At 48.0% G+C, this 13,624-nt stretch overlaps 8 protein-coding genes across 8 annotated transcripts; 4 read left to right on the top strand and 4 right to left on the bottom strand.

Moving 5' to 3' along the window:
* Nucleotides 1-464: 464 nt before the first annotated feature.
* LCP9604111_8997 (DUF2423 domain-containing protein) lies at nt 465-942 on the bottom strand (the record flags this gene model as incomplete). The annotated part of the gene is made up of 3 exons (XM_039077201.1): nt 465-598; nt 671-706; nt 765-942. The coding sequence occupies 3 exons, from the start codon at nt 940-942 to the stop codon at nt 465-467; spliced, it is 348 nt and encodes a 115-aa protein (XP_038924964.1).
* A 383-nt stretch (nt 943-1,325) lies between these two features.
* On the top strand, nt 1,326-3,241 carry LCP9604111_8996 (transcriptional regulator family: Zinc finger, MIZ-type; the record flags this gene model as incomplete). The annotated part of the gene is made up of 6 exons (XM_039077200.1): nt 1,326-1,470; nt 1,577-1,897; nt 1,954-2,270; nt 2,340-2,445; nt 2,499-2,724; nt 2,782-3,241. The coding sequence occupies 6 exons, from the start codon at nt 1,326-1,328 to the stop codon at nt 3,239-3,241; spliced, it is 1,575 nt and encodes a 524-aa protein (XP_038924963.1).
* A 422-nt stretch (nt 3,242-3,663) lies between these two features.
* Nucleotides 3,664-4,452, top strand: LCP9604111_8995 (trafficking protein particle complex subunit; the record flags this gene model as incomplete). Its single annotated transcript, XM_039077199.1, has 4 exons — nt 3,664-3,887; nt 3,971-4,088; nt 4,177-4,266; nt 4,321-4,452. The coding sequence occupies 4 exons, from the start codon at nt 3,664-3,666 to the stop codon at nt 4,450-4,452; spliced, it is 564 nt and encodes a 187-aa protein (XP_038924962.1).
* Nucleotides 4,453-4,778: 326 nt separating this feature from the next.
* On the bottom strand, nt 4,779-6,305 carry LCP9604111_8994 (malate dehydrogenase; the record flags this gene model as incomplete). The annotated part of the gene is made up of 9 exons (XM_039077198.1): nt 4,779-4,782; nt 4,930-5,066; nt 5,123-5,267; nt 5,319-5,403; nt 5,452-5,829; nt 5,892-5,979; nt 6,036-6,146; nt 6,214-6,245; nt 6,293-6,305. The coding sequence occupies 9 exons, from the start codon at nt 6,303-6,305 to the stop codon at nt 4,779-4,781; spliced, it is 993 nt and encodes a 330-aa protein (XP_038924961.1).
* A 767-nt stretch (nt 6,306-7,072) lies between these two features.
* Nucleotides 7,073-7,874, bottom strand: LCP9604111_8993 (uncharacterized protein; the record flags this gene model as incomplete). Its single annotated transcript, XM_039077197.1, has 5 exons — nt 7,073-7,244; nt 7,341-7,462; nt 7,543-7,566; nt 7,650-7,744; nt 7,832-7,874. 5 exons carry the CDS (start codon nt 7,872-7,874, stop codon nt 7,073-7,075), a joined length of 456 nt encoding a protein of 151 aa, XP_038924960.1.
* Nucleotides 7,875-8,327: 453 nt separating this feature from the next.
* LCP9604111_8992 (DUF2015 domain-containing protein) lies at nt 8,328-8,779 on the top strand (the record flags this gene model as incomplete). Its single annotated transcript, XM_039077196.1, has 2 exons — nt 8,328-8,382; nt 8,460-8,779. 2 exons carry the CDS (start codon nt 8,328-8,330, stop codon nt 8,777-8,779), a joined length of 375 nt encoding a protein of 124 aa, XP_038924959.1.
* Nucleotides 8,780-9,262: 483 nt separating this feature from the next.
* LCP9604111_8991 (U2 snRNP complex subunit HSH49) lies at nt 9,263-10,464 on the bottom strand (the record flags this gene model as incomplete). Its single annotated transcript, XM_039077195.1, has 3 exons — nt 9,263-9,952; nt 10,020-10,395; nt 10,445-10,464. 3 exons carry the CDS (start codon nt 10,462-10,464, stop codon nt 9,263-9,265), a joined length of 1,086 nt encoding a protein of 361 aa, XP_038924958.1.
* Nucleotides 10,465-11,820: 1,356 nt separating this feature from the next.
* On the top strand, nt 11,821-12,793 carry LCP9604111_8990 (putative mitochondrial folate carrier protein Flx1; the record flags this gene model as incomplete). Its single annotated transcript, XM_039077194.1, has 3 exons — nt 11,821-11,842; nt 11,911-12,150; nt 12,219-12,793. 3 exons carry the CDS (start codon nt 11,821-11,823, stop codon nt 12,791-12,793), a joined length of 837 nt encoding a protein of 278 aa, XP_038924957.1.
* Nucleotides 12,794-13,624: the final 831 nt, after the last annotated feature.

The following is a 13,624-nucleotide window of genomic DNA, read 5'->3' as shown; positions in this document are numbered from 1 at the left end:
TGTCGAACTGTCCGGGGGATCCAAAGGGAGGCAGAATTATATTTATGATCGTCGCGCATCACCACACCGCCTTCTCGAGTACCTTGTACAACATTAGGTATAGTTATTGTAATAATACTATTGACATTAGTTCAAAGATTCAACAATCATTCAGGGGCTAGAACTTAACAGCGCCGGATGAATGCATGAACTAGCCAACTGATCTTGACTAGGGTTGCTTGTCGGTGAATTAAGAATTAGATCTACATCGACCCTGCTCCAGCCACAGTGTGCTAGGGTTGCTTTTCTTCCACTGAGCAAAATCCAATATGTCAAGCTTTGAATGAAAGGTATGGTATATCAGGCACAGACTATAAAACATATGTACGTGAATTGCAGGTGTAATTGTAGACTCCCAAACGCCTTTTTCTTCTCCGCCACCACATCTCGTCAAATCCATTCATTGCCCTCACTCGGCACAGGCCTCACTTCCTCTTAGGTCCCTTCTTGGTCGTAGATAGACGCTTTTGAAAGACAATCGAGTTGCGGGGCTTCTGGTTGCGCTTTTGCACACGTGCCGGCTTCTTCTTAGAGCTCTTGATTGCGTCGATATCCATCTCTGTGTTGGGTAAGCGTTCTGCAGTTCAAAGCAAAAAGTGAAGATTCAAATGCTGGATTGTCATAGACTAACCTTCACTGTCACCAGTCTGAGCCTTGGCTGCTTCGGCTAATACGGAATACGAAGTTAGTCGGTATCCTTAGAAGAGGGATGGTAGTATACATACCAGCCTCGTCCAGGTCCATCTTTGATTTCACAGGAGCTTCAGGCCGTGGCTGTGATGCAAGCTCCTGTAGTTTGGCAGCGAGTCTCTCGGTTCTGGCATCAACCAGTGGGCCAAAGACCTTCTTGCGCAGATTGGCTCTGTTGCGCTTGGAAACGCTGGCTCGAACACTTTTCGCCATTGTATGAGGATAGAAGAAAAAGATAATGGGAAGAATAAGGTAAATATGGTATCAACACTTGAGGATATAGACCAAGACGTCGGATGGGAAATAAAATAGTCAACTGATAACACAATCAACTTTTTTTTCCCCCCCGATAGGCTCGTCTTATGTCATCCGGAGACCGCACTTCCCAAGGTACACCTCCGAGGCTTTGTCGACTTGACCTCACCCTTTTATGGCTGGGGTTTGTGGCCTTTCTCTAACATTTCACTCCAGTCAAGAGATGTATCGATGCAGAACCCTTACAATTGGCCTGGCTGAATCGGACCCTTGTCTTTCGAGGAACCCTGAACCAAGTCCACCTTGATTGCTTTCGCACTCCTCTTATCTGTGAAGCAGTCATGTCGACCAGCCTGTCGTCAGAGGTCGCGACACTGACAGCCTTTATCAAGCCCCTTACAAATCCACAACTGAAAGATTTGTTGAGGTATGAGGGCCTCCAGGTATCCGGGTTGAAGGCAACCCTACAGTTTCGCATTATCCAACGTTCGTCAACTCTCCCTAACTCTTATTATGACTTGTTCATTTGATCTTCAAATCTCTGCTTCACATCCCATTCTTGCAGCGATCCGTACATTGACCGACGAAATAGGAATCCAATCTCTCGCAGAATCTGACCCTGTCAGTTTCGATGCTCTAGCTCGGCGCATCCGTGCTACTGCTTTTCCAAACACCGTGCCGTATCAATCACCCGCTAGACCACAATACCAGCCACCGCCTGTCTCTCAATCTCCTGCACAGGCTCGATCCGCGCCGCTCGGGGTTTCCATGTCACCTCACTCATACTCTGGTCCGAGTGCTCCTCTCATGAAACCTCCTGCGGCCGCTCATAAATCTCCAGGTCCTTTGATTTTCAAAGAAAGTCCATTTTATACAATCCTAGAGCCTTTGACTGCAGTCGTGGAATGTAAAGGTATGTCACTATCTATCTGTGAAGCTTGTTGAGGGTCTATGTCTAATTTTACCTAGTACGCGAACAAACGCGGGATAGTGTTGAACTGAAGGTCATGCTATCTCAGCAAGTTGCCTATAGGCTGCAAACGGACTCAAATCTTCGAGTGATGGTTTATTGCGCCGGTGATTCAGGTCTCACACAATACACCAAGTCGGATATCGCATTTCCACATCAAGTGGAGCTCAAAGTCAATCTCGATGAAGTCAAAGCTAATCTCAGAGGCCTGAAAAATAGGCCGGGCACCACACAACCTGCAGATGTGACCAACTGGATCCGTAAAAAGCCAAATTATCCTAATAATATTGTCATGACTTACGCATTGACGCAAAAGGTTGAGCTTGTTCCCTTTATACTCGATAGAGCATCTGTTAGGCCGGTTGACTAACTCCTGTTTGCACAGAAATTCTTCGCGCTTGCCAACCTCGTGAAGCAGCATCCGACTGATGATCTTGTCTCGCAGTTGAAGACACGGAAACTCATCTCGAAGGAGCAAGTCTTGCGCGAAAGTAAGATCCCCTCCTATTCCCTTGGGTCAGACTATGCTAATTTCGATCCTCAGTGCGAAATCGCGCAAATGACTCGGACATTGTCGCGACATCAAGTGTCATGTCACTTAAATGCCCTTTATCTACCCTCCGCATCCAAGTACCCTGCCGCTCCATTGTTTGCACACACAACCAATGCTTTGATGCGTCTTCATTCCTTGAATTGCAAAAACAAGCACCAACTTGGACCTGCCCTGTGTGTTCCAAATCAACTAGCTTTGAGTCTCTCCAAGTTGACCAGTAAGTCTAAACCCCCTTCCTCGGCATATCTGTTTCTTTTCCTAACTGGTCGTATAGGTACGTTGATGACATCCTTCAGTCAACGTCACCAGATACCGACCAAGTCATCGTTGAACCCGACGGCGTATGGTCAAGCCCCACTGATTCCGACGCGACGAAATTGGGAGGGATGACTCCCGCGTCAGATGACGATGACGACTTGATCGAGATCAGCGAACCAGGGATGCCCGTTGTAAAACAGGAACCGGGACCCACGACCGTCGCCCTGGAACGAACACCTGCACAGTCACAGTCACGAGAGGCATCCACCCCGTCCTCCGCGATGCGCATGTCCAGCAAAAAACGACCTATTGCTCAGGTCATCGACCTTACTGAAAGTGGTGATGAAGATGACGAGTCCCCTCTTCCACCTCCTAAAAGGCCAGCTACAAGTCTGCCATCCCGGGCTTTTTCTCGTCAGGATTACCATGTCCCGCCCGCCAGCAGCCCTCTGAATGGCGGGTCGTACCCACCATGAATTTCGATTCTTATCCTAGTCAATCTGACGACCAAAGCCTTGATCGTTTCTCTTTCTGATGCATATTTCCATGGAGTTTCTGGCGGGGTAGGGGGGGAGTCTTCAAGATATCACAAGTGGCTACGTATCTAGGAGGGATTGATTGTATCATTCTAGTTTTGACCGGTCAATTAGCCTGGAAATATATTTGACCATCACTCTTATTCTTATTTACAAATAACACAATATATGTTTCTTAACTATTTTCTCGTATAGATCAAAATGCCAATATCAGGTGGATTCCGGCCTGGGGTTAGCTTAGACTCCCCAACACCCCCCCGGAAATCCCCATTTTCCAGTTCTCATCAACACGCCCTCATTCTGTCAGCCGGGTCCCTTATTCATTCGCCTCTTCCTTAGATCCTGTCACCTTTGACTCCATAATGTCATTCGATTCAACTTCCCCGTCAAATGCCGATCCAAATGCCCGCGTCTTCAGCTCCTCATGCTTCGACTTCCTACTCATAGAATTGGTGCCAATGGCCGAGCGTATGGCAAAGGAACTTGCGACGGAGGGACAGGAAGCTGAAGATGAAGAAGTGAGAGAGACGATATTCTTTCGTCTAGAGTCTCTGGGCTATCGTGTTGGTCAAGGCCTTGCGGAGCGGTAAGCATAAACATCTCCTTTTGCAGCCCCTTTGCTTTTCTCTTGCAGTCCTACAGCGCGCTAAACCGTGTCGATCTCTATAGCTTTGCCCGAGATCGCCCTCGATTTACCGATAATCTCGATGTGATCAAGTTTCTCTGCAAGGATCTGTGGACGGTCCTATTCAAGAAACAGGTGGATAATTTGAAAACGAACCATCGGGTATGTGCAATACAGAAACTGCTGTGTTGGGGAGATGCGACATAAACAGCACTTGCACGGAGATGTTTAAACTAATATCAATAAATAGGGAGTCTACGTTTTGACAGACAGCGCGTTCCGGCCATTTGGTAGGATGAGCATGGCGGTGCGGACTGAAGCAATATCCATGGCGCAGGCAGTAAGCATCCCCTTTGCAATTAATGAGGATTTCTCGGCTTATGGGTTGACCTAGTACCTCTGGTTTCCTTGCGGTATCATCCGGGGCGCGTTAGCGAATTTGGGTATCAACACGACCGTGCAGGCCGAGACCTCGGATCTACCAGGTGCAACTTTCCAGATCAAAACTCTCCAGCCTCGGCCTTGAACATGAAAATGGTTGCGCCTGGGCCTGGGCTAGCCCTTTTACTCAACCAATTTACGCCTACTCTTATGACTTATGACAATTCCATTTTACCAAGACCTTGTGGTTCCTGCGATCTACTACAAGGATCGTTGATCGATCATCATCTAAGTCGATTGGCTACGTGAGACAGAATACCGAAAACACGCAAAAATGAACAGTGGAATCTGAACCCTTGAAATTGCAGGTTGGTTACTATATCTGTGTGTCAAACCTACCCATCTGATTTCGGGCCGTACACTACTCGTGTCTGCTCATTGTTCATAAACTCATGGTCTCACATTTAAAGCCTATCTTTCCGGGAGAAGATTGATTAGCAACGCTCTGCCATTTTCTAGTGTCATCGCACCCGTGGAGAAACTAGCGAGAAATATATCGACACAAAGAGGCCCACCCGATATACATGGTGCACAACGGACATTGGGGGGAGGGAGGTCTTACTTTGGTGGGGAGTTCTTAGCGAACTCAATGCCCTTCTCGATGTTGCCCTGGAGTCCCTTGATGCAAGCCTCGAGGAGCTTCTTCTCCTGCTCAGTCACGCCGTCAAGGATGTTAATGGCCTTCTCGGCACCGTTGGGCTAGATCGAGCATTGTCAGTTAGTTGTTTTAACACATTGGAAAATTGAAGACTTACACCGAGTTCCACGGGAGTGGAGAAGAAGTCAAGACCGGTGGCCTTGGCAATCTCATCACCGCCAGCAACACCGGGCAGGTAGACGAAAGTAGGCTCAACAATGCCCTTCTCGCCCTTGGAAGCCTTGATGATAGCCTCGGCGAATCTAATATTTGTCAGTCACCGTGGTAGCTCCGGGTTAGCAGGTGAAACATACCTGAAACCGGCAAAGGCCATAGACAGAGTAGCGGAACCAGCACCATCCTTGGCCTTGACGACCTCGTCACCTCCGAATTGGACACCTGTGAAATATCAGTAAACGCCTCCCACGGAAAGGGCTGTTCACATACGGGTAACAAGAGCATCGTATCGGTCAGCAGGGATCTGGAAGCTGGGGGAAACCTTGCTGAACAGAGGAACAATGGTCTCGCCAGAGTGGCCACCAATAACGGGAACGGTGGCATCAGAGGCATTCTTCACGCCGGAGAACTCCTGAGTGAAGGTCTCGGCGCGGACAACGTCCAGGGTGGTCACACCGAACAGACGCTTGGGGTCGAAGACACCGGCAGCCTTGAGGACCTCGGCGGCGATGGGGACTGTGGAGTTCACAGGGTTGGAGATAACGAGGATGAAAGCCTTGGGGGCAAACTCGGCGATACTCTCGACGAGGCCCTTCACAATTCCGGCATTGACCTTGAAAAGATCATCACGGGTCATACCAGGTTTGCCTAGATGTTACCATATACGTTAGCAAAAACACCACATCCCGATCTGTGGATAATCTACTAACGGGGAATGCCGGCGGGGATGACAACGACGTCAGCACCGGTCAGAGCAAGCTTCAATCCATCATCCTTGGGGAGGTAGCCAGTGATTTTCTAGTCAAATTGTTAACGGGTTTATTATGATGCTTCAGGAGTATACATATACGTACGGCGACCGAGGAGATGTGAGAGAGATCGGCAGCCACACCGGGGGTGTTGACAACGTCATAGAGGGCCAGGTCATCCACGAGAGGGGAAGCCTTCAGCAAGAGGGAGAGAGGCTAGAGGGTCGATTAGCTGAGGTTCATAAGAAACCCTAGGAAGGATAAATGAGGTGGGGGGACATACCTGGCCAATGCCACCAGCAGCTCCGAGAACAACTAATAACGAATCAGCAAATGATAGACAAAACGGCCGAATAACATACCAGCCTTGACCATGATGGATTAAATGCGTGTATTTGTAGAGAAAGAGAGGAGGAGAGGAAGAAGACAGGAGAGAAATGGGGAAGAGAGAAGCTTGGAGAGGGGACCGGCCGATTTATAAGAGGGGCAAGTGCTGAGAGGGGCAACCCCGGAATACTGGAAGTGTTGATGTTCGGAGTTCCTAACATGTGAAGTGATGAGGTGACGATATGCACCTTTATTCGACTTGATTTGCCTTTCGACTTGATTTTGCTCGCTTTGACTATCTTCTACTATTTTGGACTGTGTGAGATCTAGTCCTCCAATCCCCCATGTCCTCTCATCGCTCTATAAAGAATGGCCAAGGTAAAAAGCTATAGACCTTTCTCCAGACTCTCCGGCAATTCTCGTCCCTTGACCTGGACAGTTCCACACTTCCCCGGGGCTACCGGGTTGTTATATCGGGAAAAGGCGGACTATAATTCTCATCTACAACCGGACATTGTGGCTCGGCCCGACCAGTCGGTTGTGAATCAATTTTACTTCTTCCCTTGGCTAGTTTCTCTTCCGTTCCGATTAGCAGTAGGAATCGTTCTTTCCGGGGAGGGGTGGGGGGAGATGATTTCTCTCGCTTTAGAAGGTCTCAGACAGGACACAGATTTTTTTTTTGCTGCCCTCGGAGCAAGATTGCTAGATTACATGGTTTCCAAGTTCAGCATGGCGTTTTACATACGCCTGTCAAGTCTCCTTCCCAGATCTCAGATCCTTCATAGTCCACAATTCAGCCTTATCTCGAGAAAACCTTACTCGGACTCCTCGGCCTTGCGGGCCTTGGAGCCACGGGGCTTCTGGGCAGGAGCATCCTTCTTGGGGAGCTGCGAGCGGCGGACGGCGCTCACACGGGCGACGGCCTCCTCGCGAAGATCGGCACGGTAGTTGTTCTTAGCGGTTCTGTCGGCAACACCCTTGTAGATCCTGTAAAGCAGATAATGATCAGCACTGGATCGTGAAGAACAACACACACCATCCATGTCTTGAAAAACAAAGGAATGAAAAATAGGAGCCGCTTACTTGCGGTTGGCGGTGCTGGGACCGTAGGTGACAGTGACCAAGTTCTGAGCGGGCTGCTGGGGGTTGCTGGGCTTCTTGGTGATCACGGCGACACCGTTCTCAGTGGGCTGGACACCGACGGCCTGAAGGTAATATAATTAGCGCCACAAATCTATCTTATATATATAACAGGGGCAACATCAGCAGTATAGAACTTAATTACCTTGGTGTTGGAATAACCGGCATACTATAGAGCGCCAAAAGAGACCGTTGTTAGCCATGCATTCCCGGAAAGAAACATCCATTCCGTCTAATCCCCGAGGCCCGTACCTTGTAGGAGTGCTTGTTCAGCAGGTTCAGGGGGTCCCGGGAGAACTGGGAGCCACCGCCGGAGTTGCGGTTAACCAGGAAGGAGTTCTGGTTGCCTATTCCAAAGATTGATGAGCTGGAGTTCGGTTTCCAAAAGCTTTGACAAAAATTCGAAATGAAAAGTTGCGGAGGGTTGGACATACGGGTGATCTCCCAGACCAGGTCGTTGGAGATGTTTGAGGACATTGTGATGAGAGGGGATGTTGAGTTGGAGAATTGAAAGATCGAAATCGCTATCAAAACCGTCTTCACGTCGATCCAATTGTGTGTCTTGAATGCCAAGACCTCGGATTGGACGAAGTCTCGCTAAGGCGGCTACTTTAGGAATAGGCTGAGTGCCTTGGTGCCTGATGCCTTGATACCTGAATACTGCTGCCTGTCAAACAAGGCAGAACTAACAACTTCCGGCGACCTCCAGGCTGCCAATAATATGAACGCGATGCTGACGTTGCCCCCTCCAAACTCTACTTTCTAGTGATCTCCTATGCCTTCTTCATCGACGGCTTATTGCCTGATGGAACACATCATCTTTTAGTCCTTCTTTGGCAAAGAACTCTCGAGAGGCGCCAACTTCTCCTTACACCGCAATATACTACTACTCCGTACACGCCCGAATCTTCACCGGTATCACTCATCATCATGACCTACATTCTCTTTTATTTCCTACTCTTTTCGGTTATCATCAGCGGGACAGGTAGGTCAAGTGTCTTTCCAACCCGGGAGGAAACAAAGCAATCATTCTCAACGGATGTGGTTCTAATTACACTGTAGCCTTATACCTCACTCGGTCACGATGGATGCCGTTAATCCAAGTGCCTGATTATCTCTATCACCGCCTTCCTTCAAGTTTTACCGCCGATCTCGAGGCCGGTCTGAGCTCGTCGCAATTCGACATTACTGCCAATCTTGCAGACGGGGATTCGAGGGCTGGCTTGGATCAACGAGCAAAGAAAGAAGTGATCAAGATTATGAAGAGTCAGAAGGTCGATTTTGATGAAGCACGGCGCATCTACACAGAGCAACGATTTGCAAAGAATAACATCGGACCGGACGGCCGGCCAAGGGACCCTAAATTCGTCTCATTTTCGTGATTTGCCTTCAACCATATCACCAGTCCTAGCGTGTTTTGTGGCCATTGTCAGAGCGGATCTCTCGCTAGCAGAATCCGTACAAATAGAGGTCCCAGCTTTTGACCGGTAATATCTCATCTGTGCTGTCAGAGCGCTAGGGGTAATTATTTTATCACTTGAGCGGGCGGATATCTTGTGTCTGAAATGATCCTTGGCAACTTAAACCTATGGAGTTGACGTATTATCAAATTATCAAAATCAAATACAACACGTCTGTCTGTCTCGTCCGTGTCTAAGTCACTTAATATTACATATGGCCATTCAGCACTGCCAATAGCCAGCCAGCGCCAAGGCACATTTCGATCCACCTCCTCGCACCCCCATAAACATGTTCAAGGTAGTCAAGCAGGAGAAGAACATCTAACGCATGGACCACGCTTTGGTCCTAGGTCGGGAATAGCTTTGGGGAGGAGAGGCGCTCTCAAGACTGAAAACCACTAGGAATCATCGACTGCCTGCATATCCGGGCTGTTGGAAGCCCGGTGGCAATGAAGGGGCTCCCGCTGGAGGTCCAAACCCAGGTGGTCCAAACCCAGGGGGAGCTGCAGCTTGTGGGACGAAGGGCGGTTGACCTGCACCATTGAATCCAGGTGGTAGAAACGTCTGTGGACCACCGTAGCCAGCTTGGGAAGGCGGAGGTCGAGCTGGGAGCCCGGGAGGTGGGGTATTGATTGAAGGGACGGGAGGTGGAACATGTCGGTTTGGAGGGGGAACGGTCTGATAGGGCATTGGAGGGGGTGCACTCTGGTAGGGCATAGCTGGCGGGATACCCCGGTTCATTCCTAGATCGGGTGTTTGTGACTGAGCCGTAATCAATGGGCGAGAGCTATCGCCGTTCGACATGGCAGGTGTTGCTGATACGCCCGGCGCAGCGCCAGGGAACTGCGAAGGTTGCTGAGGTTGTTGAGTCGGTGGCTGTACGTTGTGTTTGCGAGCCTGGGCTGCGAGCATTCGCTCCGCTTCATCCCCATGTCTCTCGCCTTTCCCATCTTTCTTGTACGCATACTGTACCGAAACCTGTTTGTTCATCAGGTACTGGCCATTCATGTTGGAGATGGCCGCGTCCGAGGATTCGAAATCGGCAAAAGAAACAAATCCGTATCCCTTAGAGAGATTGTTGTCATCACGAGCAATCTGTAAAGTAATATGAAAAAGAGACTGTTAAAAATTTCCATCTTGTTCGTATTGGGGGAGATCTCACTTTGGGCGGATTGACAAGATTGCCAAACCGGCTGAACGTATCAAACAGAACCTGCTCGGCAACCATAGGATCCAGGTTACCCACAAACAGCTCTGCGCCGATTTCCACGGTCTTTTGTTTATCGGCTGACGCTTTGTTAACGCGAATAGGCTTGCTATGGAGACGGATTCCATTCATGATCTTCGATGCATATTCGGCATCTTCCTCGCTGATGAACTCAACAAATCCATACCCCTGGTGTAGCTGCGTGACCCGGTCTTTGGGCAGGTGGACGTTGACGATGCGCCCAACCTGTAGCATCAGCTCCCATACAAGGCTGTCCGAAACCCGTTCATCAAGGTTTCCGATGTACACGGTTGCCTCTTTATCTTGTTCCCTGGGGTAAGTTAGCATCAGGTCCCTGTGGGGAGGAAAGAAGGTCTTACCAATGTCTTGCGTTAGACATGGCGCCGGTGTATTAGTTGGAGGGAGAGGGGAGAAAAAAGCTCCCCCTAGCGGAAAAGGACTCAAAGATCCGAGAAAAAGTAATAGGTTGTGAAACTCTAGCGAAACCTGGACCAACAAAGTAGACTAATTTGAGTGGTAGTAGAGAGGTAATGAGGTGTGAAAGAAAGTGTTGAAGTGAAGGAAACCCGGAGTTGAGGGATGATCAGTGACCTTTCCGAAACTTTTTGATTCCGCAAATCCTCCCTGTTTTCCACTTCATCCATCAACCACATTTCCTACTTGTTCACTTGAATCGACCGTGAACCAATTTCAATTTATTCGTGTTGATCTCCTTGAAACCTTTCCAAAATCTACTTTCATAAATTCACAATGGTTCAATTCTCCGAGGAGACCAAGGTTAGTTACAACCCCGATCCTCCTTGAGACCGGGTTTCTAACTCTCGCTTTTTGATCTATTTAGGAGCGCATCTCGAAGGTCATTGATATTTCTCGGGTCGCAATTCACTAGTGAGCCTTATAGCACACCTCCACGCCATCCTCCGAGCTGACCGGCGATAACCATCTAGCGGATACTTGCCTCTGATTGTCTATCTGGGTATGTATATATATATGCCTTTGGTATTCTCAACACCATAAGTTAACAAAACAACAAAAACAGGCTACACCTATAGCGAGCCCAAGCCGACATTGTTCAGGTACGCTTCAACTCCTTGAATTCCAGCTGTCATGACTAACTTGATACCTAGATTGTTCTCGCCTCTTGCGTAAACTGCACGTTGAGGATACGCGGATCGGATGGATATGGCGCAGTATATTGTTGGATGACCTTTCAACTATTCCCTCCGGGAGGGATGGTAGGTTCGAATATCTGGATAATCACTGTTTGCAGCTTGTGAAAGCTATATGATTTTTGTAATTTTAAGTCTCTGGCCGAATATTGTCCATTTTGGTACAGAAATGCTGTGTGATCTGCGATAATTCCGGAGTAAACAACTGAGCTTTGTATAAAAAAGAAGAAAATCTGGAGGTCTGGAGATTAATGTGTGGCATATGTTACTATACGCTCCAGGGCTAAGATCTACGGAGTTACTCGGCAGTCACATGTTCTGACATTATTATTCTTAGAATATTCTCCATCTCGTCTTCTCCATCTATCTTCTCCCTCCTCTAACATTGTTCTCCACACACTCTCTTCCTCTCGTCTCTGTCTCTGTCTCTGTGTGTTCGATTTTCCTAGCTTCGTCTCTAAGGCAGGTTCATGACTAGTCAAGATGGCCTCTCGTCATCCTTTGTGGAGCCCGTAGCAGGATTCACAGCGGGAATCGTGTCAACTCTATCGCTACATCCTCTTGACATGGTCAAAACAAGGCTACAAGGCAAGCATCGATATTATCTTGGCGCTGCTTGGGGTATAGAATAACTAACTCCGTCTTGGTATATATAGTCGATCGATCATCTTCCGGGTTTGGGACTTCACTGCAGGTCATTCGCAAGATATTCTATCATGAGGGTGGCTGTGCCGCTTTCTACCGAGGACTTACCCCCAATCTTATCGGAAATTCCACAAGCTGGGGTTTGTACTTCTTATGCTACAGCAGCTTGAAGGATACTATTCGAATATATCGCAAGGAGAGCGAGCAGATTCTCACGTCGTCTGATTATCTTCTCGCGTCTGGAAGTGCAGGTATGCACATGTCATATCTAATTCAGCATCGTTCCTCCGTTCCCCAATTAATCTTTGGATTTCCATAGGCGTTATTACGTCGGTCCTCACCAATCCAATCTGGGTGATCAAAACTCGCATGTTGTCAACGGGTTCCCATGCTCCAGGGGCATATTCTTCGTTTGCATCTGGAGCAAAACAAATATACCAATTGGAAGGAATACCCGGCTTCTACCGAGGTCTCGTACCAGCCCTCTTTGGCGTCAGCCATGGTGCCCTTCAGTTTATGGCATACGAGCAGTTGAAACTTTTCAGGTTGCGGTCGATGAATAACATGGGCTCAATTGAGAGCAGTCGCTTGGGCGCCGAACGGGTGCTGGGTAATGTTGATTTTTTTGCCATCTCCGGTCTATCAAAAGTCTTCGCTGGCAGTGTGACATATCCTTACCAAGTAATTAGGTCCCGGTTGCAAACTTACGAGGCCCATCTGATTTACCGTGGGGCGATTGATGTCATTTCCCAGATATGGGCCCAAGAAGGGATCGCAGGCTTTTATAAAGGTCTTGGTCCAAATCTGTTCCGGGTACTTCCCAGCACGTGGGTGACCTTCCTGGTATACGAGAATACTAAGGTCTACCTATCCCAGCTGGCACAAAATCCATGAAATACTTCCTGCTAATCCCTGCCCATTCTTATATCAATTGATCCTACTGGAGCCTTGGATCAGGTTAGCAACGTCCTGTATATTCATCAATTTATAACATCTTCGGCTGCCATATGCCGATCTCTAATCTTTTCACGATCTTAGCTGAAATTCCGCAGTTAAAGTACTATATATAACCAGATAAATGAAGGAAGGATTCTAAAGTATAGTCACGAGTATACAATTGGAATAAGTAAAAGTCTCAAAAGTCTATACATGTTATAGCAACCAGAAAAGGCCCACTTCCGTGTATTTCTTTGCTTCCTATATTATATTAGTAGCCAGTAGCCACGTACCGTGATAATACAAGGCCTAGTAGGATAACTAGATCTTGGAGTATAACGCTCCTTTTAACAATTATACTTATTTTACCCTTTGGACTAGGATCTTATTATTCCTACCATAAAAAGAAAGTCTCCCTTTTATTCAATGGATGGCTACTATTCCTTCAAAGGACGAGAAGAGCGCTCCACAGTCGCCGTCAAGTTGGAAGACTGCGATGCTCTCGGTACATACGATGCCCGCGTGCAGTGAATATAGATAGTGTCTTCAGGCCTCGCTTATACAATCAGGATTAGATAGCCTGGAAATGGTCAAAAGCGTAGCATATTACGGATAGAATTGATCAAGACGAAGAGAAAGCTTCTGAGACCCCAGAGTTGGACGCATTCCCGTTGGAAATTGAAAATGATAAAATACGGTTTGAAGCTGACTCCGAGGCTGTTCATAATACCGAGAATGATAATTACGATAAAAATGACGATGAAGAGTGAGGATAGCGACACTGATAAT

Source organism: Penicillium roqueforti (assembly GCF_015533775.1).
Source record: "Penicillium roqueforti strain LCP96 04111 chromosome Unknown scaffold_40, whole genome shotgun sequence".
Lineage (NCBI taxonomy): Eukaryota > Fungi > Ascomycota > Eurotiomycetes > Eurotiales > Aspergillaceae > Penicillium > Penicillium roqueforti.
The sequence above is the reverse complement of the archived record's forward strand: the minus strand, read 5'-3'. Positions and strand labels throughout refer to the sequence as shown.